The sequence below is a fragment of the Castor canadensis genome, chromosome 4, assembly GCF_047511655.1.
Source record: "Castor canadensis chromosome 4, mCasCan1.hap1v2, whole genome shotgun sequence".
In the NCBI taxonomy this organism is placed as follows: Eukaryota; Metazoa; Chordata; class Mammalia; order Rodentia; family Castoridae; genus Castor; species Castor canadensis.
The window spans coordinates 15,642,843-15,668,921 of record NC_133389.1 but is presented as its reverse complement, the minus strand read 5'-3'; the positions used below and the strand labels follow the sequence as shown (position 1 = coordinate 15,668,921).

Sequence of the window (26,079 nt, the reverse complement as noted above, 5' to 3'; positions counted from 1 at the left end):
CTTCTTTTAATTTCTATCCTATTTTAATATTTCTGATTATGCTTTTCTATTTATTGAGTTACATGACTTCTGAAGCTAAAATGACCTAGGGTATCACTCAAGTTGCTGGGTTTCTTAATAGCATTTTAAAAATAATCACTTACAATTATAGGAATATGTATTCATTAATTTTCCTTTGCTATGTCTTCACATATCATATCTGAAATAACACCCATATGCTAACTGCCCACAGACTCACAAGAGAGGGGAGGTTGTTTGTACAGTATAATTAGGCTTCATTACATTGCCATCTACCTAAGTATGAAAATTGCTTGTCATCCATAGCCATATGTTAGCAAATTACATCATAGCCTCGTATATGTTCATATGAACATGTTCTTAGACCTTTACATGGGCACTCATTCAGTGTTGTGTTTCTTGATACTTTTGAGTCTTACCAGAGAGCCAGGCTGCCTGGGTTCAGTTTCCAGCTCTGCTACCTAGTGACTTTGTAAATTACTTGGGCAACTTTGAACTTCTACCTTTATTTCCTCATCTATAAAATGAAGATGATAATAAAAAGTATCATCTCAAAGGATTTTTGTTAATATTAAATGAATTAATACTTATAAAATCCCTTAAAACAGTGCCTCAAACATACTAGCTTATAATTGATGTTAATATTATCATTTTTTAATTCATCTGTTACTTCACAAAATAATTCTGTAGTGTAGGGGATATATACATACTCAAACCAAAATTGTCTGTAATGGGCATGTTATCTCAAGTGTCTTAAAGCATTCATTGCCATAGCAAGAATTAATTCAGTCTTCCCCAACTTCAGAATTTCTCTACAATGTAAGTTAAATTGCAATTGGAAAAATAGAACACATATATTTAAAATATTTTCCTTTTAAAATTTTTAATCAAATCTAAAGAAAATTCTATTGTTACCAGGAAGTTAAAAATCCTCTGTCTGTGTTATCCCCTCAGATATTACACATATGTCATCAAAATCCATGATCAAGGTGTCAAGGTAAATGCCAAAGAAATTTGGTTTTATGTCTAGTACAAGTTCCTTCTGAGTATAAATTATTTTGGTTATTCAGTATGCTGAAAAGAGGACATTTACTATGAAAGAAGTCTGTCTTCATTCCCCTCTTCCCCTTCAAAAGAAAAATGCACCCTTTTTAATAAAGAACCATTTCTTTAATAAACTCTATTCATGGGATTTTACTCTTCAGATCGTAAATGCTATTTCTTCCTCGTACCTGTTTAAGTTTCTGAATACATGTGTACACTGGAGAAACATTCCATTTAAGTGAAAATAATTTAAATAAATAAAATGACACACACATTTTTTTTTTTGGTGTTTGTTTTGTTTTTCTGCCTTGTTTTTTATATATAGCTTCTGTCTGGTTTTGTTGTATGTTTTATGTCAACTGGTCTGAAAACTGAACTAAGCTGATCCTCTCAGGTTGATGATGAACTTCTGAATCATCTGACTGACTGTTACAGAATTTTTCCAGACTCATTCATCGTAACTTTTTCTAGCAAGCGAAGTAAACAATAGCATAGTATGTAACAATAGAAGAAACTAACACTCAAATCTTGTCAGTGATCCTTCTTTTAAGCAAAATTGTACTAAAAAAAATACGGTTCGTAGATTTCTTTCTTAATGATTTAGAATTTAGAATTACTCCTGTTTCCCTTCAATAAGTAAATTCAAAACAAATACATGAAAAAGACAGTTAAAATAACTTTATTAAAAGAAAGTGAGACCAAAAACTCTCAAGAAGTGAGAAGTAGGTGTAATATAATATGAATGTAATATAATATGAAATACTTACTGAAATTGAACACCAAATTTAACTTAGTTTTTAGATGGCAGGACAAAAGGGAAACCAAATTGATTATATTGTCTGTAAACAAGAGGCTATATCTTACCTTTTGCAGTAGCAAATTAATGAAATTATTTTATGAGGAGAATGTACTGTGTCACTCTTAGTGTGTGACATAATAGATTTCCAAAACATACAGGAAAAGACGTCATATAACTTTTTCTTGTACCAGTCACTCAAAGAAGGTATGGACATTGAATCAGACAAGAATGACTCCATTTTCTAGCTCTTTTACTTACCCACTCTAAAACCCTGGACAAATTATTTAACTTCTGCCAGCCTCAACTTCTCCATCTGCTAAGATACTGGTATTTATATTTGCCTCATAAGCTATTGTATGTAATAATTGATAGCTCTTAATTTTACTTTCTGATTTTCTAGCATAATTAGGTAAAAAGAACTTAAAAATCCCAGAGCAATGAAAAGTTAATTTGTCCCCTAAATTGCCCTCTTTTTAATGCTTTTGATGAGCACAAAATATCAATATTTCAAGAAATATTTTACTGATTCAAATATAAACTATCTTATAAGGTGATACAGAGATGAAAGCTGTACTTGACAGTATTTGAACTTCCTTGTCTTACCTGACATCTGTAATTAAGGTAGCAACAAAAGTTCTTTTGTCATTTTATTTCTGCGTAATTACCTGTATTTTTTTATAAAAAATTATTTCAGAAATCTAAAGCATATTCTAAAGTGAATCAGTTGGTAAATGGTAGCAGAGTAATGCATAATTAGATATCACATACAGTGAGCTGATGTGTTGTATAAGAGGAATGTCAACATAGGCACACAATGATAACTCTTCATTACTAAAAATTCCATGGCATCTTTGATCTTTGAAGACTAGTTTCATGAACCACTTCCATTACTAGGTGAGCAGACTGATTGTCCTTTAGAATTAATTTGTGCTTACATTCTGAAGTTTCCCTTCTGTGTTATTATACTCAAATTTAGTAAAGTTTATTTGTTTTAAGAAATGCATATGCCTCAATATCATCCTCTTGTTTTGCAAATGATCATTGGTCACTAAATGGATTATATTTATAATCAGGTTATACAGATTGATTATGTGCATCATATTTATTTTTAAATTTATTTAAGCTTTTTAAAAATATTTTTAAATATTTTTTAAATTTTTAAATTTTTAAAAATTTTTTAAATTATTTAAGCTTTGTAAAACAAAGAACTGTTTTGACGTTAACTACCAAAAATAATAATACTGGAGTTTGAATTCAGCCTCATGATTGCTAGTTAGGAACTCCCACCACTTGGGCTACATCCTCAGCCCTTTTTTGCTTTCATTATTTTTCAGTAGGACCTGGAGTTTTTGCCTGGGCCAGCCTAGACCACAATCCTGCTAGTTACAACTCCCACAAAGGTGGAATGACAGCGCCCACCACTGCGCCAGCTTCATTGGTTGAGATGGGGAGATCTTGCTAATTTTTGCTGGCCTGGAGTTGCTATCTTCTCTCCACCTGAGAAGTGCTGGGATTATATGTGTGACTTACCATAGCTAACCCAAAAATTTTTAATGAAATAATTTCAGTTGACAAAAAGTCCTACAAACCATATATTGGAGTAGTTATAATAATTAAACTCTAATTTCTTGAATGTATATTCTTTATCATGCACAGTGTTTATCATGTACAAATTAATGGCACAATGGTCCTTTGAGTTAGATGATACTATTACCATCTTCAGATGAGAAAACTAAGTCTCAAGGGATTATGTACTATATCTAAGACTACATGGCTAACAAATAGAGAACTGGAATCTGAACCCAGAGCCACCCAGAGCCTATTCCCAAGTGTAACATTCCAGGAATATTATGCTGCATTATGTCTTTGTACCTTAAAAGCAAAAACTATGTGACTTAAAAGGTTCAAAGTTTTCCTATGTGATTTTTAAATTTACTTGCTCTGAACAGTTTAGTGGTGGCTGCTAGCCATTTCAATTTGGTTTTAAAACAGTCCAGTTTGTACCTTTCTGGTCATAATAAAATCACACTCTATTTGCTTTGAGAATTTTAATGATAGCACCCAGTATGCATCCTCTTTTTAGCTTTCTTAAAAATATATATATAAAATTTTCTTTACATTGCATTGTAATTGGACATGGAAATTGCATAGACTATTTGACCAAAAGGACAAACTGTCATCAAGTTGGTGACAAAGTCTTTTTTCGTGGATTGCTAGTCTATTTAAGCTTTATTTTCCTCTTCAGCATTCTCTGCCTTTGTAAAGCACTCTAGTAGCAACATTTGCTTAGCTTCTAATTTTGGTTTTGCTTTTGTGTTTTCTCTTTCTCTTGGTTGTTTCTTTCTTCTTCCCGTGGCCCATTGTGTTTGCTCTTTTTCCGTGCATCACCTGTGAATACCCCCTGCGCTGACCAATCAGCTGTTGGTGAAGGGGGTGAATGAAACTCTGGTAGCTCAGAGGGTTGTTCCTGCTCTCATTACTCTCTCCAGTGACCCTGAAATGTAAGTGTCATCGCTGCCTTTTACATTCAGCATCCCTTCCAAAATGTGCCTGTCAGGAAATAACCATCAGCTTTTAAATTCATTGGAGAATCTCTCTAAAATAATAATAGTGGATTGTGCTATTTGATTTTAAACTTCATCATGTTCCTTACTATTCATATATTTTGTTGGGTTTTTTTTTAAGTCAACCCTCATAGTAAGCCTAATTTGGAAGCCATGTATTAGAAACAATATAAGCACTGTTAGTAATCACTAAATATTCTCAAAGCCTAAAACATGCTGATGGACTATTTCTTCCAAGCCAAGAAAGGATGCTCTGCTAATCTCACTAACAGTTGTTACCAGTAAATGTAGTGGCATGAACCAAAGGCTTAACATTTTTAATGTCTCATGTGGGTGACGAAAGCAAGAAAGGCCAGTGAGTCTACCTGCCCATCCTCAGTCACAGCTAACCCAGTTCTCATTCCAGTTTACCAAACCATTTTTTATTGCATGTTGACTGGTTTACAGCTGACTCTTCGAGGCATGAGTGAAGCGTTAGTTGACAAGCGGGTTGCTCCGGCCCTTGTTACCTTGTCCAGTGATCCTGAATTGTGAGTTTCACAGACTGCGACCTTAAGTTATCCTGCCTGTCTTTTTGAGCATTCTTTTTGGTCTGCTTTTTTAAAAATTTAATTTGTCATTGCTAGAGACTGATACAGAATTTTTACTTTGTACTTGTGTTAACACACATTTTAATAGTAGTTTTGTTTTAATCTCAAAGAAAGTTTCAGTTTCTTTCTTTTTTAATTTCTGACAGCTCTGTCAGGATTGCCACAATTCCAGCATTTGGCACTATTATGGAAACAGTTATTCAAAGAGAGGTAGGAAATAACTGAAATTTATTTATTTCTGTGTACCGTTGAGGTAATGATGACACATAACATGTATCTGGTGTTAGGCGCAGGAAGCATATCATTCCTTTTTGTATTTTTTAGTTAGTTATGGACCAGAGAAGATCTTGGATTGAACTGTTCCATGTCCCATGTGTCTAGTATACTTAGGACAACCTTTAGATGTCCTGTTTTAAGCCTGGCTGGATATTGCAGTTTTGAATATCAAATAAAGTCTAGTTTCACAGCCTTCTGTTATCCAGTAGGCTTCTGGCCAATCGACATAAATTCTTGATTGCCAGTTTATACTGACTTGAAGACTATTTTGCCCCCAAATAACATTAGGAACACAAATATATCTCAATTTGAGAAATGAAGGAAAAGAGAGTACCTGTACTCTGATTATCATGTCATTGATGCTAAACTATAATATCCTCTAGTGCACTGCTTATTATGTAGATCTTATTACAGCATATGTCACTGTACAAACCCTGTGTTACCTACTTCAGGCAGTTACCAAGTTCTTTCTCCCTGAAGGTATATTTTGACTCTGAAACTGATTTCATTTCAGGTTTTTATGGTGCTAGTCCTATCTGCAACACTAACTATAAGATACTTCTCAAAACTAGTGTCAAAATTTTATTCCTTTTATCACATTAAACATGTCCTACAGACTAGAAAGTAAATTATTCGTGGACATATTAACCCAAAAAAGAAAATTTTCAATAAAATTCACTTGTCATAAAAATTTTATAATAGGAATTAGATTTTTTAGTTATAGAAAAAAATGTTTTCCCTTTTATTTTTTTTTCTTATATGTTTCACTGGTGAAAACGTAACATTTAAAAAAAAACACATCATTCTGCAATGTTTGCAGTCTTGACAGAATTTCAACATGTTCTTAAATCCTAAAATAAAAATGTCTTTTAGGGAAATGTGAGTAAGTTGTAAGTCATTAATGACTCATTGCTTTCAGAAGGTGAATAATTGAGTAACTTACACTGTCTTTTTTTTTTTTAGGAGTTATAACTTACATACAAAATCATAAATTTACTGACTTTTCCCTAAATATTGTGGGATTTTTTTTTCCTTTAGTTTTTACAATTTGTCAGGGAATATTTACATTTGAAAAATAAACTAAGAATTAACAAGCTTAAAAAGAAATGTGAATCCCTGAGTTAAAAGCCTACATAAATTCGTAATTAATCACAAATTTCTTCTCATGAGGTTCTAAATTATTTGAATCTACCACTGCAAGCTATGTTCAAAGCATGTGTTTTTCACTTTAACAACACTATTCAGTTTTACTATTCTATAAAATGATGATACCTATCCAACTTTAAGTTGCTAGAAAGAGTGAAAATGCAGTTGGCTTCCTTCCTGGAAGACCCTCAGTATCAAGACCAGCATTCTTTGCATACAGAGATCATAAAAACGTTTGGCAGAGTTGGGCCTAATGCAGAACCCAGGTTCCGAGATGAATGTAAGTTTCGTTCTTTTTTTTTTTTCTTTTACCTTTTTTCCTGAATTGTTAAAAATTGACTGTACTTTATCTTTCATGTAGTAAAAACTGAACTCAAAACAAATTATTTCTTGTGAATTAATCAGTACTGCCTTGAGTGCATGGCTTCTTATGCTATATACTGGTTGCTATAAAACATGAAAAGTAAATCTAAGCTTATTTTAAAACATTTCTTAATTGTTAATTGAAAAATAGTGTGTTTTCTTATTTTTAGAGGTTTTCATGTTTGTGTGTTTCTAGACATGTTCTTATGGGAAATGTGCATTTCTCCCACTTCACATGTCATCAGCCTGTACACCACTTTGTTATAATTCACAGGTTTTGACCTGCTAAATGATCTATCTGCCTGACCATCTACTAAACATTTCTCTTACTGTAGGCCTCAATCTTATGACTACAATTTCTTTGGGTAATAGCAAAACATCCAGAAATTATTACTCCAAAATCATATTAGTTATCACTGCTATACTTCAGCCCTTTTATTTTTAGTAATTTGACATGCTATAGAGAGGGCCATGTTGTAGGTTCAGCCACTTAACCTCAATTTGGTTTCTAAAAAAAAATTATATTCTCCAATAGACTTACTATTGTATATCCAGTCAGTATTTGGACTGCAATGTCCTACAGGTCTGAGGGTATGGCATTTAGCAAGCTACAGAAACACAATCGGAAGATTCTTTTTTGTTGGGTAAGTATATTCATAATTAGTTAATCAACAAACGTAATCCTACATGTAACAGCACATTTACAGACAGACCTAGTACACGCTCTGACTTCATTGAGGCTATAATTGCACGGAGGCCAAGAGAATAACTCTTGGTTACTGGATTAAGAGATTAGGCTAGGTAATCATGGGTTTTTGGCTTGTGCAAAGTTGTTGAGTTAAACAAGCCTCCAAGGGTATTATCTAACCTTTTTTCTACATTCAAAAGAAAGATTTATGATAATATAAGAAGAAGCAGTCTGGATTTCCATAGACTCTACTCCAATTCTTTTCATGTCTTTGGATTCTTTTGTCCTCAGTCATTGTAGGCCTACTATTTCTCAAATCAAACATAGTGATTATATAAAGTCTCTTTCCAGAATTTTCAAGAATTTTTAAAAAATAATCAAACTATTTGACAGTTTTATTTGTACTGTGGATACCTACCTGTTAAACTTGTGAAAGAAAAGAAAGTAATTGTCTTCTTGTAAATGTTCCAAAATAACAATTAAAGGTGAGCTTGGGGGAAGATTTACGGCAGAAATCCCCACTGCTTGAATAGATGTAGTAAACCGTCATCCAGTCATCTCCTACAACTTGCTGAGTGCATGCAAGTGTGTCTGACACCATCTTCTTTCACATGGTGGCACAACCAGACTTTTTTTTTTTTTTTTGAGGCTTTTTTTGGTTTTTTTGTTTGTTTGTTGTTTTTGCTTTTTTGGCTTCACTCTAAGTAATTTAACGTCCTGTATGTTCATAAGATTGATAGTAAAGTAGTACCCGTTTCAAAAGAATGCTGTATTGTTACCTATCTACATTGGTAGATAATTTTTCTTTTGGAGTTCAGAAAAAGGACAGAGGATTTCAGGGAGAGTAGCATTTTGGGTCACTTTGTATTTGTATTTCTTAACTAACTTTAGGTCTTTCATTAGCCCTATTCTTTCCTAATACTTAGATATCAAAGGACCTTTGGTCTTGATTTAATTCTAAGCACCAGTTGTTTTATCTGGAACACTGTGCAGTAGCATTCAGTCACACATTGGAGATTTTCTTAAGGGTCAGTTTTCCATTTCAGACTAGTTTGTTTTTTTTTTTTTCTAAGTTCCTTATTTCAGGTCTGAGCACATTTGCAAAAAAAGAAGACAAAATTCTCTTTATTCTAACTCTTGGATCTACCACAGAATATTTTTGAAAGTTTTCTGAAATCTAGTTTTATAAATTCTGTTTATCTCTATTTCAGTTGTGATTTTAAATCTTTGTCCAATCTGCCTTAAAGAAAAAGGCCTCTGCAAGTGGCATTATGTTTGTGTTTCCTATTATTCTTTCCCAGTGAAGGTCAATTTTAGAATTATGCCCATACAGATTATTAAATCTTCTGGTCTTTAATATCCTATTGCTTTTAAACCCATAAACCCATCTGATGGATTAATAATTAAGTGAATTAATTGTACAGATGTGATAGCCCAGGATAATACGTACATAGTGAAATCTTGGATTCGTTATTAAATTTTTGTCTTCTTGAGAATTAGGAGGATCATTTAACACCCTTTTCTTCTACTCTACAGAGTACTTGGGTTTTGAGCCTAATACCTTAGCTTGCTTGGCAAATGCTCTTATCACTACGATGGGGGTAGTCTTCTGAAAGTAATCAGCATTAAAATACAATTTTATAAGTTAAAATGCTAAATTATTTTTTGTAAAGTATAAGGATTTTATATGTGTGTTTGGTATAAAATTAACTATTTCTTTTTCCTCTTTCAGTTGTTATACCACATTTGCATAAGTTAGCCTTGGTGAACAACTTACAAATTGTGGACTCTAAAAGACTGGATATTGCTACCCATCTTTTTGAAGCCTACAGTGCACTTTCCTGTTGTTGTATCCTTGTTTTATTAAAGTGTACTACCTTTACATAACCAATCTTGTAAAGAACATCAGTTGTGAAAGTTGGAGAAGTACTTTTTTTCCCTCAAAGTGTATAAGTATTATAGAAAATTGAAGTTTTGATTTGATTCACCTCATTCCTATTCTAGTTACCATAACCTTAAAAGATAATTAAGTCCTTTGTTTATTTCTTTTGTAGTTTTTAAAACATTGATGGGTTTCTTAACTTGAATTTTATTTGTGTGAATCAGCTGTATAACTGAGCAAGAAATGAAGGGCAGAATAAATTATAGCTGAGACTTCTGTTAATCAGTAGAAAGCCTTATATATGTCATGGCATTTGGAGTTTTCAGTGAGTGCTTAATTGTTAGTATCCATTGAAATACTACACATTTCTCTTAGAGAGCTAGTACTCACTCATTGGAAAACTCCAGAGCTGATAATCTCTCTAGAGATTATAAAACTGGGAGAAAATTTAGAGGTCTTCTAGGCCCTGTCAACCACTACTATACTGTAAATGATTAAACTAAGGTTTAAAGACTTAAGTAACGACTTCTGTTTTTTTTATAGTTAAAAGAAAACTGGAGCAAAGAACTTTAGTTATTCTGTTAAATTTCTCTTTACTATCCTGTGCCTAGTAAAATAAAACTAAGAAGGAAGTTGGGCAAAGTGGAACTCCAACTCCTGGCTCTCTTATAAAAAAGCAAAAGAGTTCAAGAAAGGGGAAATAAGAAATTGAGAAAAGGCCGAATACTCACATAGAACTGTTAAAGTCCATACTAAACAGTATAGTTGAAGAGTTACAACTATGGCAGAGAAAATGATAGAGGTTCCTAGAGATTCATAGGGAGAAAGTAGAGAACAAAGGAAGAGTTTCAGATTATTAGATTATTGTTCATGGTTCCATATTGCTTAGTACCAGTTCATAATCATAAGTAAAGTAAATAGGTAATTTTAAATAAGATAAAATGTTCTAAAATACCACTGACACTCATTGGCACTGTATTTTTTTTTTTAACTGGAATGTACCAATGGAAGATTGTTTTTGCTCGGGATAATTAAATAAGAAAAGTAGAGCCGTCTGTTAAGGAGTGACGTGTCCCTTTGGAAGTGTTAAAACTTTAGAAAACAGGATACATTGTTGAGCACATTTTGTCTTGCAACTCTACTACAAATGATCTATTTGTGTGGATGATATAAACCATGTTTTTTGTAATGCAGATTATAAAGTGGGCAGAGACACTATATTTTAATAATTTGATAATCCATTACCATGTCTTCTGTAAGTTTGATTCCACTAAAAGCAGAACTTGCTATCATTCCTGATTTATCTTGTTGGCTTTTTCAATTTAAAGAAGATAGAGGAAGCAAAAAGAGGAACTGATATTCTAAATCAGCAAGGAAGAATTCTTGAATGGAGAAGTGACAGGACCCTTGCAAGAAGGGAATCGTGGCATATCAGAGTTTGCAAGTCAAAGAAAATATTAGTATATATTTAAAACTTAAGCAAAAAGTCATGTATAACCTATATCATATAGCAGAGTTTCTAAAGTCATATGCCTCAAAGAAAATAGAAAAATCAAAAAGTTCAAAATTTTACCTCTATAAAATCAAATTTTCTGTGTGGGAAAGGCATTGGTTTCTGAAGAGCATAGAAATCTATACAGAAAAATATCAGATATTTCAATATGTACAAGCTGTTGCTGGAATGAATATAATAAAATTTTTCTCATCAGTACAACAGGGGAAAAGCAATGGTCCTTGTTCAGTTACTAAGTCTTAGAGCTACATGAGGTGGACCTTGTACTTGAGTCAAGAGTGGTGTGGTCACTAATAAAATTGCATGGCTTATGTCTCTTCTGTTGTTCCATTTTATTTTGAGCTGATCAGAATATTAGTTCCTTTTAGCCCTAACATCATATTTTAATAAGGACATAGGAAAATTATAATGTGTTACATTTGGCATGATAGTAAATCAAGAAGTCAAGTTCCAAGTAGAACTGTTTAACCTGGAGAAGCGATGGCTAGGGATTGAAGATGATTTGAAAAGTATTTGAAAGGTGGTTATGTAGAAAGAAGGTTGTGCACTGTGTGGCTAAGTTACAGGGCAAGCACAAGCAGAGCTGAGAGGGATTGATCTTACTGATGAGGAAAACTGTAATTGAGCCAGCTAAAAATGCTCTTGTGAAACTATGGCTGTCCTTTCGTTGTTAGCAGTCAAAAGCCTTCTGACCATCATTTACTAAGGAGGAGTTGGAGAGGCAATTTTACTATCAGGTAGGACTAAATGACATGGAAATTTCCAATTCTTGAAAGATTGTGTGATTTCCTGGGGAGAAGTTAGGCCCCACTGTGAGTAGAAAGAGAGGAGAGTAACTTCCCTCTTCTGTAAATAACACCATCTTGAGTTTCTGTATCCATGTCCATATTTCATTAGATCACATTCTTACTAATCCAAAGGTCACTCACAGTTATATCTTCATGGTACTTTCCCCATATCTAGAAAACAAAACTGTATAATCATTAAGTTATAGCCCTCTATATGTATGTATACTAGCACCTATTGAATTCATGGAGTACTCCTTATAGGAGCTTTAGGAACAGCTTTTATAACTATCTTCAACTCAGTAGTTATATTACACTACTTTTTTCTTCCAGTACTGGGTTTGAACTCAGGGCCTTCACCTTGAGCCACTCTACCAACACTTTTTTGTGATGGGTTTTTTGAAATAGGGTCTCAGGAACTATTTGCATGGGGCTGGCTTCAAACCTCGATCCTCCTGATCTCTGCCTCCTGAGTAGCTAGAATTGCAGGAGTGAGCCACCAGTACCCAGCAACACTATTTTTTTCTTAATGAAATTCATTATAAAAAATTTTTAAAGCCTGCTTAAACCCAAAAGAAAATCATTTACTGGTATTTTTCACTTTAATGTGGTATGACATTAAATAAGAACTATTTTTAAATGAGTAACAACTAGAATAAGGAGAATGTGCAGGAATTGATAGGAATGAACAAAATGAATTATTTTCTTGAGAAATATGTATGCTTTCCTGATTCCTTTGGATAGCAAGATAATCAGCTAAAACTCAAAGATGATCAGGAACTTTAAGTAATACTAAACTTATAGCAAAAGTTCTATTATCTAATTCAGTCAGGAGCAATAGAAAGTTAGTTTAACAGGCTGGTTAAAACAAGAAGCCAGGATAATGGTATGTGTTTTAGATAACTTATTTTAATTTAAAACATAGATACGATTTTTTTTCTCTTATCTTTTGATGTAGGGCTGAGGCTTTTCTGTGTGAACTTACTGATCATAGTTTTCACATAAACCACATCAATAACACACTTGTCTATTTAAGAAGATCTAGAAACATGTCTGATATAGAGCATAGAAGTTTCTAGATTTTTATATTCTCCCAATCTTTTATAATTGTCTTACACATAATTAAATAGTGTTTTAAGTAATTTGCCTTTATCGGATTTTTTGCATAGCTTTCAACTCAGTTGTCATGGGAACGTTCTTCTCTTTCATATTTCATGCTCATTTAAACATTTCATTCAGTTGCACAATTTAATTTTCATGTTCATGGCCAAGTACAGTGCCTCACATTTGTAATCTCAGCTACTCAGGAAGTGCAGATCAGGAGGATCACATTTTGTGTCCTGCCCAGGCAAAGAGTTAGCAAGACCCCCATCTCAGAAATAGTTAAGACATGGTGGTATACAACTGTAATCCCAGCTATACAGGAGGCAGAGGTGGGAGGATTACAGGCTGAGGCCAGCCCAGGCAAAAAGTGTGAGACCCTATCTGATAAATAACTAAAGCAAATACAGGCTGAGGGTGTGTCTTAAGTGGTAGAGGTCTGCCTAGCAAGTGCAAGGCCCTGAGTTCAATTTCATACATTGACATAGCATATAGTTAGGGAATGTTATGACAGAGAGCACCAACAGAAATGGATCATGAGAACAGACACAGTTGACTCTTGATAAGTAACACTCGCCACACATGAGGAAGCCTGTGTCGAGGGAATCGATTTCCCCTAAGAGATCATCATGTCACAGGTGTCATTTAAGAGAACTTCTTTTTTATGTGTAATCTTTTTTCTATGACACCAGTTTGGTTTTTTAAATTTCCTTAACAACCATTCAAGTCATTTCGGAAGACTTAATGGTAAATCACTTTCTACCTGGCCTCAGATGTTTGCGGACTGACATGGAGCATCTCTCACCAGAGCATGAGGTGAGCTGCATTCAGTGCCATGTTCATGTTTAATATTTCCTGGACACATCTTCACTCTTGTTTGTGTAAGACTTGATTCTGATGCCTATGCTGTTTTTGTAACTCTACCTCAATGTGATTTGGTAGAGATGCTTATTAGTTGCAGAATCGACTTCTTTCGCTAAAGTAGGAATAGCATACTTCTTCCTGCAGTTTATATCATGACAGTTTAGTAAGGTAATGTATGTGAAATGTTTTTAACTATAAAATGTTAATCACCTCTGACCAGTTTCCATTTTCTGCATCCATTTCCTCGTAACTAATCCTCACTTTCTATCATTATTCCTCGTTCTGTGTCTTCCAGCTATTTTTCTACCAGCTTTCTATTATGATGTTTGACTTTTCTCTCCTAAAAGAAGCACTTGTCCAAGTCTTTTCCATCCCAGCGCTCCACTCCCTTCTTCACCTTCCACCCTCATGGTGTGTAGGCCTGTTCCACATCAGAGCCTTTGCTCAGCTTTTCTCTCCCCAGCTTCTGAAACTCCCATCTCCTCCCAGGCTTCTCCATGAAGCCTGCCCTACACCTCCATGTAATATACCTTCTCCACCTCAGTGATTTTTCCAAAGCCCTTATCACCTTCTAATGTGTAATTTACTGTTTTGTGTTTGTATGCGTTTCCATTACTAAGCTCCACGAGGAGGGGCTATTGTCGCTTTTATCTTCCATGTCCTAAGTGTCTAGGATGGTGCTTGGTCCCTAGTAGGTAGATGATATCTCTTTAGTAACTTCCATGCCCGAAGCATTGGCCAAGGTATTCCAGAAGGCAGTTCAGTTCCTGGTGTGATTGACAGCAGTGGGGGTAGCAGAAGTGCTGCTGAGTCTTAAACACCTGCCCCGTCACTGATTGTGTTTTAGTAGCCACTAAGCTGAACTTCTCTCAGCACTAGACATTAAAGTAGAACAGCTTTCACTGGGAAGGGGTATGTATGTGACCATAGCATATGTAGAGACTGAAGGTATACATGTACATAATTCTTACTTTTATCAGAAGATAGTGGGGAAAACTAAGGAAGAATGCAAATTATATTTAGAAGGAAGTCTAGTAAAAACCAAATTATAAGTTACATGGTGGAAATTTTGAGGAGAGTCTGGTGCTAGGGATAGAGTTCAGGGCCTCGACATGCTAAGCACAGACTGTCTCACTGAGATACACCTCTGGTCCTTGGACTGAGATCATTTAAAGCTATTTATGTATCCACTCTAGCAATCTAATAGGAACAGTGAGTGGAGTGGCTTAACTGGTAGAGCACCTGCCTAGTGAGTGTGAGGCCCTGAGTTCAAAATCCAGTACCACCAAAAACAGAAAACAAAAATGTAATCTAATAGGAATCCTCTGACAAAGTAACTAGCAAAATGTTAAATTTGTGATTAAAATATTAGTTTGTGGGAACATTAAAAATTAAATAAATATAAACTGAAGATTAAACCATAATATTTCACTATGTATTTTTTAATCAGGTTATTTTAAGTTCCATGATAAAAGAATGTGAACAAAAAGTAGAAAACAAGAATGTACAAGAGCCTCAAGGGTAAGACATTTTATTCTTTTTTAAGGTTTCATATTAATCTTAATTTTGCTATCTAAATTTGCTATTGTTGGGTATAATATTTCATTTTGTGTTATTTTGTACTAATTTCTTTGGAAGACAGGAAAATCATTCAAGACAGCTTTTCTCAAATGCTGGCCCATAGAGCATCTCATCAGAAGAATCTGGGGAATTTAAAACTCAGGTCTTTACTAACCACCTCCTCTTAGCATTCATATTCAGCCTAAAGACCTTCATGTTTAAAGCTTCTAAAGAGATTCGGAACTCATTGGTCAAAACAGAATCTAGACATTTGTGACAAATTCTAAATGTAAAGATTTCACTGTGTACAGATTGTAAATTTTGGGGTGATCTAGTCAGACTAATTAGAATCCAAAGATTGGATAAATCCTGAATTCAGTTCAAATCATAATATGAACAGGATGTGAAGGAGTAATGTCAGCATCTAAAAGGAAATGATTTACAAAGGGACTGTAGACCCTAATTCTTAATGATGCAACTCAAGCAATTCATCATAAATGGACTCAGATGTAAAAACTCAACAGTATTTCCTTTAAGGCTCACTACCAAGAGTAAATGTTGCATCCTGTCCATCTAGACACACACACATACACACTTGTCTTTTTGAAGTATCAGAACTCTTAGGTTTAGCCTCCTAAGAGCTTATTTCCATTTTAGCCATGAAGGACTAAAGCAACAGAAGCACTATAAAACCAAAAAAGACTTATTAGCTAATCACAAAATCCCTAAAATCAACCAGTACCAGAGCCATTTGTGATTGGTTCCATACATTGTGATTGGCACTCCATAGATAGAAAATCTCCTTCCTATCTCTCTTTTTATTCCATATATTGTGCTTGTGAAAAAAACTGGGTCATTTGTCCTGTAGAGTTTTTGCAGTTCGAATTTTGCTGACTGCATTTCCCTTGTGTTGTTTAACATGTGCTTCTGTGTTTCCTGTAAAGTTGGTAGTTGGGTCTAGACCTAGAGACATATAATCAGACTCAAGTCCTGTTTCTTTTGGCAATAGTCTTCAAAAGAGATGTGTTTTCATCCTAAGGAGATAATACCTGCTTCTCTCTCTTTGTAATGTTAGCCAGCTGTTAATGATTAAGTCCACTAATTCATTAGAGGTTACAAATATACTCTAATTCTATCATTCCTATGTCATCAGTGAGCTAGACTACTTCATAAAAGAGTATTTTACCTCTAATATACTGTTGCTACTTAGTGTTATAGTTGCCAGTTTTCAAAATAATATTGATTCATGCTCTGATAGGTGAACCCCCAATTAGATGGTGGAAGGTTGTTTTATTGAGGCAGCATCTCACTATGGAGCTCAAGCTGGCCTCAAACTCCTGGTCCTCATGCCTTAACCTCCCAAGTGCTAGGATTATTGATGTGTACTGCCATACCTGGCTTGGTTTTGTTTTAAATATCACTGAACTCATGTGTTTAAACATTTGATGTTAATTCAATGCATTGTGTTTATTATCTTTACTGACGCCCACATTATCCTATCTTTAGCCAATGTCAGCCTTTTCAAGTTGACTTAAAAGTCCTTTTGATACGAACCTTCCTTGCAGTCTGCTATGACAGTATCATATACATACTTTTAGAAAGTGAGGGCAAGACAGTGGGACAGTTACACCTTTGTGTATAAATTGTCCCTCGGGATTAAAAAAATACACTGTTTTATCATTAGTATTTCCTAGGCTTAATGACTTGAGCTGTTTTTATCATTTTTCTTTTCAGTTATACTTTAAAGGTATTTTTTGAAATATATTTATTTAGGAAAGGAGTATTCTATAAATACCAAGTAGAGCAGGAAAATTCAGTAGCATTGACCTGTTAATCTTTAATTGTTGTATGTGTGAAACATTAACCATATTAATAGTCAGCACATATTCAAAAGGAAACAGAAGAGTTTGGGCATGATTTCTTCATCAAGATGTTCAGTCCTGTGGGAACCAAAGCATTTACATGATTTTGACAGAATAGAGACTTACAAAGACCAAATGAATGACATAGGAAGTATGCAGTGCAGGAATCAGAGGAAATCTGAAATAACTTCTCATCTGCAAGCATTTCTTTTTAGGCTCTGTGCTAAGGGTTGCAGATAAATAAAAATAAATGATACCTTTGCCCTCTCTTAACTTACACTAAAGCTAGACTAGACAATATATGGAAATGGCATTGTAGCACCTGCTACAGGTAACATATTAAATCCATGTTGCAATTACTCTGGTTATATGAACAAGAGAGTGTTCTAACCATAGTCAGCCAGGAGAAGCTCAAGTGGAGGGCCTCGAGAGCTTCATTACACCCTTTTCCTGCTGCCCTGGATCTTCACATAAAGGATTCCGTCTGCCAGGAACATTCTTACTCTGCCTAGCTACTTCCTGTTCAACTTCAGGTCAATGCTTAGATGCTACCCCTTTCACAAAGCCTTCCTTGACCCACTCCTTATGTCTGTTATAGGTCAGAAGCACAAGACAAAGGCCTCTTCTTCCTAAGGCAGAAGGAAAAGTGAGAGTGGAGGCAAGGGGTTCTGCTAATTGCTATGACCTCTCAGTACATCATTAAATTAATTCACTTGGTTGTGATAAACATTTGCTCCCAAGAAATAGAATCAAATAAAAAATAGAGTATATCCCAAATAGTAAGGATGAGTATTTCTTTATACTTCATTTACCTGTGTGTGCTGTGGGTCATTATGTAAAACTGGGGAACTTTTTTTTTTTTTTAAAAAGTTTGAAATGCACTGATCTGCAGGCAAAAAATATACGAATAAGCATCTTGCTAATCCTTGTTATATTCATTCAGCATTTAATAAAATTCACATAGATGAGCTCAAGCAAGGAATAGTCTCTTCCCTCAGGTTGTTCACATCTGAATGTGGAAAAAGAGAAATATTTAAAAGTATAGGTAAACAAAAACAAATAATAATAATAACAAAAGTCAAAAACAAAAAAACCTTTAAAACAATGCCTGCAAATTTCTAGTAAAGAAGGAATGCAGGAGTCTTCAAGTATAAACAGCTAGAAAGGCACAAAAGACGAAGGAATTGCATGCAGAAAAATCAGCACTGGCACAGTGATAAAAATTACAGAAGAGCAGGTGTTGGGAGCTATAAGTAAAGCTAGAGCAAAGTCTCTGTGGGAGAATGATAGCAGCCAGTGCATGAACGTGGGCCTACACAGAACTTTGTATGCCACACTGTAAGGGTTGGACTTTGTCCTGTAAGGCCAGGACTTGGCAGACTTCTATTGACAGTGAGTACTGTTTTAACCTTTGCAGACCCAAGTGCTCAACTGGACTTTGCTCTTGTGATAGGAAAGCAGCCATTGACAGTAAGTGAATAAATTGTTATGGCTGTGATCCAATAAAACTTTACAAACACAGGCAACAGGTAGATTTTGGCTTGTTTCCTGGTCTTCAAGCTTTAGGAGTCATCAGAATCACCTGCAGATTTCTGGGTGCCATCCCTGGTGGGGGGGTTGTTTGGTTTTGGGGAGCATTTTGTTTTTATTTTTGGTGGGATTGGGGTTTGAACTCAGGGCTTTCATGCTTGCAAAGCAAGTGCTGTACTGCTTGAACTATACTTCCAGTCCATTTTGTTGTGTTATTTTGGAGACAGAGTCTTGTAGATTATTTATCCAGACCTTGGTCCTCTCTATCTCAGCCTCCCAGGTAGAATTACAGGTGTGAGCCACCGGTGCCCAACCCTGAGATTTTGACTCAGTAGATCTGGGATTGAGGCTAAGAATTTGCACTGATAACAAAGCTCCAGGTGATGCTGATGCTATAGGTTCAGGAATAATACTTCAAGAAACACTGCTTTTCAGAAGCCACACACTAGTGCAGAGAAGCAGATGGAACAGATTGACAGCTATTTGGGATCCATGATGAGATCAGGTGTGATGATGAATGAGCAGGTAACAAGTAGCAACGTAAGACCCAGGCACAGTTCTAAGCCTTTTTTCTGGTACTTGCTAATGATTATCTTAATAGCCATACACAGTACTATACTATTCATATTTTCATTTTAAGCTGACACACAAGTGGGTATCTTGCTCAGAGATCATGAAGCCAATAAGCAGAAAATGACCCTTATAAGCCTATGAATGGCAGTATGAGAAGTTGATGAGTTAAAAACATATTTCAGATGTGAATTCAGTTTCTCAACAAATTAAGGGTGAGAGGGCTGGAGGTGCAACTCAAGTGGTAGAGCACCTGCCTAATAAGCACAAAGCCCAAAAAACCTGAAGGAGAATTAGAAGTTTAGATCTCTGCTCTGAACATTTAAATGGATGATGGCATAATACAACAAAACTGAACTATAGGAAAAACTCTTCTGAAAAGGAGTATTTAAAATTTGAGGTACAGCTAGACAAGACCATCACTGAGATTTAAGAATATTAATGTGTACATAGGTAGTAAGTAATTTGAAAAGGGGACAGAGGGGCTCTCATAGGGAGGTGAAGGTGGCTAGCCATGTGGTTGTAGACCAACAATTTAAGATGCCGTCATTCATGGTGCACGCCTTGGGTTGAGGGGAGTATTACAGGCCCTTTTGAAAAATGGGGGAAAAATTTTAAACTCTTCATGGAAAAAAATGCTACAATTCAGTGGTTCTTTACTAGAAAGCTTTTTGGGATAGATGCCGAGGGCCAACTACTCCAAATGGAAAAAATCAGAAGTACAAGGGTTAAGCCTTGGCATCTGTATTTTCAAAAAGATCCCCCAGGTGACCGTGATGTGTATCAGTAGGCCTGCACAGATGCGTGTATAATTTTTTACCTATAACATCCCCTAAGTCTTCTCCAGACCATTCTTCATTCTTCATTCTTCATTCCTCTCACGTTTCACTGTCATGATGACTTCCATCATTGTTGCCTTCCTCTTAAAATGTTACTAAAACTTGACAGTGTATCTCAGGTATGGTCTGACCCATACATACCCTTTTCTAGATACAAATTTAAATCATACATATCTTTTGACTTACAATGAGTCTTCTACAGAAAGAGAATAGCAGTGTAAGCCTCAACAGTTAAAAAAAATGCCCCATAGAAACACTGGACTTGAGACGAGGTTTGAATGATGAGTAGGCAATGTAGAGAGACTACCATATTTAGTATGAAAATGATTGAATAGTAAACTAAGTAAACCTGACTGAAGAAGGGGGTCAAGAGCTGGTGTTAGCAGGATTTAAAAAAAAATAGGAATTAGATTGCCACATTACCCTATAGTTAGTAAGTAAGCAATGTTTTGGGGCTGGAATGTAAATATAAAAAAGTGACTAGTCAGTCAGGCACAATGCTAGTGGCTTACAATGTTTTACACCTATAATCCCAGCTCCTCAGGAAGCAGAGATTGAAACGATTAGTTCCAAGCCAGCATAGGCAAAAAGTTAGTGAGACCCCCATCTCAACAAAGAATCTGAGCATTGTGAGGCACTACACAAGATTAGAGGATTATGGTCTGAGGCTGGCCCTGGGCAAAAAAGCAAGACCCTAACTGAAAATAACTAAATGCAAAACAGACTGGGAGTATGGTTGAGGTGGTACAGTACCTGCAAGTCTCTGTATTGGGGGGAAAAAAAGATAAAGAAGAAACCACTAGCACTTGTGGCATGCACCTTGCTAGCACATGCCACACACTTTACAATGCATAGCCTTAATGGCCTATGAGGAAGGGCTCCGTTTTATAGATGAAATAACTTACTCAAGGTCACATGCTGGTATACACAGCCAAGATTCAGTCTTGTCTCTGGCTTGCTCTTAACCACTGCTCCTTCCTTTAATATAAACTATGAACATGAAAGCTCCTAATCTAGTACAGTACACAAAAACTCCCCTCCATAAATATTAGTTTCCCTTTTATGTTGCAAGTTCAGAATGTATTAATGATTCGTTACTAAAGAAATGAAAAATTGCTATTTTAATTGCTTTACATGAATTTTTACATTTCTGTCTTAGCTCAATGTCAATTGCTGCAAGTTTAGTGAGTGAAGACACAAAGACCAAGTTCTTGAACAAAATGGGCCAGTTGACGACATCAGGTGCCATGTTGGCCAATGTGTTTCAGAGAAAAAAGTAGAAGAGGAAGGAAGCCCCCAGCGAGCACTAAGATGGACCTCAGCAGACTGGTTCCTTGTACTTGAAGTACTTGCCTTTTTATTTCCTCAGTTTCATGTTCTTGCATTATAATTTTATCCTAACCTCCAAAGATATTTGCACTGCTTTTGATTATTGGTGTATTATCTGTTGATTTAGGAATTACAACTGTGGTATTAGAAAATTGATTTGGTGATCTGTACCAAGTCCCTCTTCTATGTTCTTATCTTTGAGAATGATTTTATATATAAATATATATATATATATAGTGAAAAGAGGTTTTTTTGGTTTTGTTTTTTTTATTTTTGGATGGGATATTAGCAAAAATCTGTATTATACTCTAAGCTGTTACAATGGTACTTAAAATAATGTAAATTTGAAGTCATTGTTGTAAAGTAATAAAAGTGGAGATTACTTAAGTATTTAAATTATGAAAGAATAATGCAGACTTTTTATTGTTTCTTAACTGACTAGAAAGAGCCACCAGCATTACTCCGTGCCTTTTGGACTTCAGTTTGTGTGTTCTGTAGGAATTACGTGCATTCCATTCTCACAGCATTTCTTTAGGCTGCTGTGATGAACTTGAATTACAAGTCCTACAGTAATTAGATAATGGTGAAACTTTCAACATTTCAGAGCTCTCTGAATATTATTTAAGTGCTATTTAAACCTCCCCAACATTTACATGTGTACAGTGGACTTACCTGAAGAAAGAGAGCACTTAAGCCTGGGGAGTCATAACCAGGTGAATTTCAGAAAAGTGTGTAGTAAATTGATATTGCTCAAAAATAAATGTAACTGAGAAGAGCTAATAATTGTGTTTTTCCCCGAATTGAAATACAGAAGAAAATGTGGTTTGAATCTAAAATTTAACATTTATGTAAAACATTTTATTTAAGATGTTTTCTGGTGATTATAGTTTTATAGGTTGCCTTATCATTCTGTGTGTGACAGAGAAGTACTGAAAAGTTAAGGACATTTGGGGGCTGCTCTTTTCCCTCTAAACGGAAAGTAACATTGACTAAATTATTATTGGTTAGTTGCCAACTTGTCCCTTAAAGTCAGTGACTTATTCTTGTGTTCGGTAACTTTCACATAGTCTTCAGTTAATGTACATTTCCGCTGGGATTTGACAGTTGTCTACACAGTAATGCAACCTGAGGTAGAAAGGTGTGCTGGATGTAGAAAATGGGTGACTGGTTTGAGGGGTTAATGTGAGGCCTTTTTGAAAAATGAATATTTTGATAAAGAGAATTCTCATTTGAGAACAGTTGATGCATACAGGTGATTCTCATATTTATTGTATACAGTGGTTTAGTACAGTTGGAGTATAGTTGGAGTACATTCTCTTCCTGGGAAAGCTATCTTACCGCACATCCAAGCTTATAAAATGATTTGCCATAGGAAAAACCATTTAAAAAGTTCATTCTGAAGCTGTTTCTTTTACCTGCGGTGAATAACTGTAGGTTAGTTGTTGACACTAGTCTTTCTGAACACTGTTGGATTCTAGGCATTCCTGAGAAATTGAAAGTGGCTACCTTTCATGTCAAAAATGTTGATCTATTATAAATAAAATGTTTTTGCATACTTGTTTTGGTTTTGTTTGGACTTTGTGTTTTGTTTGCATTTTGAAACATTACATCCAATCAAAAGTAAAAAAGCATATATTCATGAAAATCTGCTAATGTAGAAACATAATCTGTATATTTTACCTTACTTTTACTAAAAAGATTATGTTGTTATGAAACTAATACATCTCAGCAATCATTCAAAGAAAAATGTTTAAACTCTGCTTTGCTTTGAACTATGATAGAATACATACATGTTTGGTACCAGATGAATATAGTTCTTAAGTATGCATGGAGATTGGTTGCAAGATCCCCTGCAGACAACAAAATCTACAGATGCACACGTACCTTATATAAAATGGCATAATATTTGCATATAACCTAAACACATCCTTCCGTATACTTTAAATCATCTCTAGATTACTTACAATACCTAATACAATGTGAATACTATGCTAGTAAGTACTATTCTATATTATTTTGTGGTTACTAACAAGAAAAGAAAGTCTGCAGATGTTCTATACAGTTTTTTATGAAATATTTTCAATCTATGGTTGGTTGAATCCATGAATATGAAACCCATAAATATGGAGGGCTGATAATGAAAAGCTAATTTGAAATTATGCCTATATTGCCAAAGCAATCCACAAATTTTTCAGAAATCCAGAAGTGCCACATTACCAATTTAGTGAAATCTTTCAAGTATAATGCTTGAATGTTAAGAACACCTGTCTCTGTGCATAGGTTCCTGACCTTCATTTGTCTCTGTCACTCACTTACCCTTTTGAAAGATAAGATCATTTTGCTAAACATCAAGTTGACATTCAACCTGAATGAAATTGTGAGTAATTTAAGTCAAGCCATGCTCTTGTTATATAGATTTCCACTGGAGTATGTCAGGTACACTATAATTTTAACGTAGGCCACAACTCAAGATACGATCAGATTTCTTTTTCTTACCAAAAAGAAGAGAAAAAAAAAAAATGTTCACGTAGTCTCTGAAGTTTCGGAAGGTGCAACCAGTGTAACTGAGTTGTCTTTTCATGACCCCATTTTTTTGTTGTTGTTGTTGTTTTATTCGCTTATTCATATGTGCAGACATTGTCTGGGCCATTTCTCCCCCTACCCTATGCCCCCTCCCTCTACTCCCCACCCCCCCCACTCCCCATCCTCCCCTACTCCCCACCCCCCCTCACTTCCAGGCAGAATCTGTTCTGCCCTTATCTCTAATGTAGTTGAAGAGAAAGTATAATCAATAATAAGAAAGACAAAGCATTTTGCTAGTTGAGATAAGGATAGCTACACAGAGAGATTCCTAGCATTGCTCCCATGTACATATGTTACATTTTAAGTTGATTCATCTCTACCTGACCTTTTCACTAGTTCCTGATCCCCTTCTTGTGTTGACTTCTGTCAATTTAAGGTTTCTGCATTAGTTCCTTTGCATTGAGGACATCAAACACTATCATGTTTTGGGTTTTCTATCTATCCCCATACCTCCCTCCGTGTGTGCTCTCACCTTATCATGTGACCCAAGTTCGACCACATTGCTGTATTTGCCCTAGATCTGAAGTCCGCATATGAGGGAGAACATGATTTTTGGTCTTCTGAGCCTGGCTAACCTCTCTTAGAATGATGTTCTCCAGTTCCATCCATTTGCCTGCAAATTATAAGATTTCATGCGTCTTCATGGCTGAGTAAAATTCCATTGTGTATAGATACCACATTTTCTTAATGCATTCGTCAGTGGTGGGGCATCTTGGCTGTTTCCATAACTTGGCTATTGTGAGTAGTGCTGCAATAAACATGGGTGTGCAGGTGCCTCTTGAGTAACCTGTGTTGCATTCCTTTGGGTATATCCCTAGGAGTGGGACTGCTGGATCATATGGCAGATCTATGTTTAGATTTTTAAGAAGCCTCCAAATTTTTTTCCAAGAGATTGCACTAGTTTGCATTCCCATCAGCAGTGTATGAGGGTTCCTTTTTCCCCACATCCTCGCCAACACCTGTTGTTAGTGGTGTTTTTAATGATGGCTATTCTAATGGGGTGAGGTGGAATCTTAGTGTGGTTTTGATTTGCATTTTTATGGCTAGGGATGGTGAGCATCTTTTCATGTTTTTGGCCATTTGAATTTCTTCTTTTGAGAAAGTTCTGTTTAGTTCAGTCGCCCATTTCTTAATTGGTTCATTGATTTTGGGAGAGTTTAGTTTTTTGAGTTCCCTGTATATTCTGGTTATCAGTCCTTTGTCTGATGGATAGCTGGAAAATATTTTCTCCCACTCTGTGGGTGTTCTCTGTAGTTTAGAGACCATTTCTTTTGTTGTGCAAAAGCTTGTTAATTTTATGAAGTCCCACTTGTGTATTCTTTCTCTTAGTTGCTGGGCTGTTGGGGTTCTATTGAGGAAGTCCTTGCCTATACCTATTGCTTCCAGGGTGTTTCCTTCTCTTTCCTGTACTAGCTTCAGAGTTTCAGGTCTGATATTTAGGTCCTTGATCCATTTTGAGTAGATACTAATACAGAGTGATAAACATGGATCTAGTTTCAGTTTCTTGCAGAAGGATAACCACTTTTCCCAGCAACATTTGTTGAAGAGGCTGTCTTTTCTCCATCATATATTTTTGACACCTTTGTCAAAAATGAGGTGGGTGTAGTTGTGTGGATTCATATCAGGGTCCTCTATTCTGTTCCACTGGTCTTCATGTCTGTTTTTGTGCCAGTACCATGCTGTTTTTATTGCTATTGCTTTGTAATATAGTTTGAAGTTGGATATTGTGATACCTCCAGCATTGCTCTTTTTGCTGAGTATTGCCTTGGCTATTTGCGGTCTCTTGTGTTTCCAAATGAACTTTAGGGTGGATTTTTCAATCTCTATGATGAATGTCATGACCCCAGTTTTCAAGACAACCTATTTTGGAGCATTAACTTTCCCTTGATAGCACTTGCTGATTGCCACACTGCGGTAGCTAGCTACGCTGGCACTCTGTGCTGGTCCCCAATTTCTTGCCTATTTTTTGTGGAAAGAATGCTTAAAGAACTTTATTAATAGCATTTGTAATTCCTGAAATTTCCAGGTTGTCCAGGTAACAAAGTTCCAGTTAGTGTTAGATATTTACTCTTATAAGTAAACTATGAAAAATAAAAACTCCTGTTCTAAGACCATACCAGTCATAAAGTATATCACATTTACTATGAACATAGCACAACATAAAAGTCTTAAC

General features: G+C 35.4%; 1 protein-coding gene across 7 annotated transcripts in view; it reads left to right on the top strand.

Moving 5' to 3' along the window:
• Window positions 1-22,881, top strand: part of Relch (RAB11 binding and LisH domain, coiled-coil and HEAT repeat containing) — a 94,467-nt gene extending 71,586 nt beyond the window's left edge. For 4 of the 7 annotated variants that reach the window (XM_074069684.1, XM_020162399.2, XM_074069683.1 and 1 more), the window contains 7 exons: window positions 4,280-4,362; window positions 5,162-5,225; window positions 6,579-6,717; window positions 9,221-9,337; window positions 13,497-13,585; window positions 15,084-15,154; window positions 21,154-22,881. In XM_074069684.1, coding sequence (XP_073925785.1) covers window positions 4,280-4,362; window positions 5,162-5,225; window positions 6,579-6,717; window positions 9,221-9,337; window positions 13,497-13,585; window positions 15,084-15,154; window positions 21,154-21,274 — 684 coding nt within the window. In that variant the 3' untranslated portion in view covers window positions 21,275-22,881. Of the gene's footprint in view, window positions 1-4,279; window positions 5,226-6,578; window positions 6,718-9,220; window positions 9,338-13,496; window positions 13,586-15,083; window positions 15,155-21,153 lie in introns of those variants that run through there. The other 3 variants (XM_020162414.2, XR_012447008.1, XM_074069685.1) reach the window with 3 other exon arrangements.
• Window positions 22,882-26,079: the final 3,198 nt, after the last annotated feature.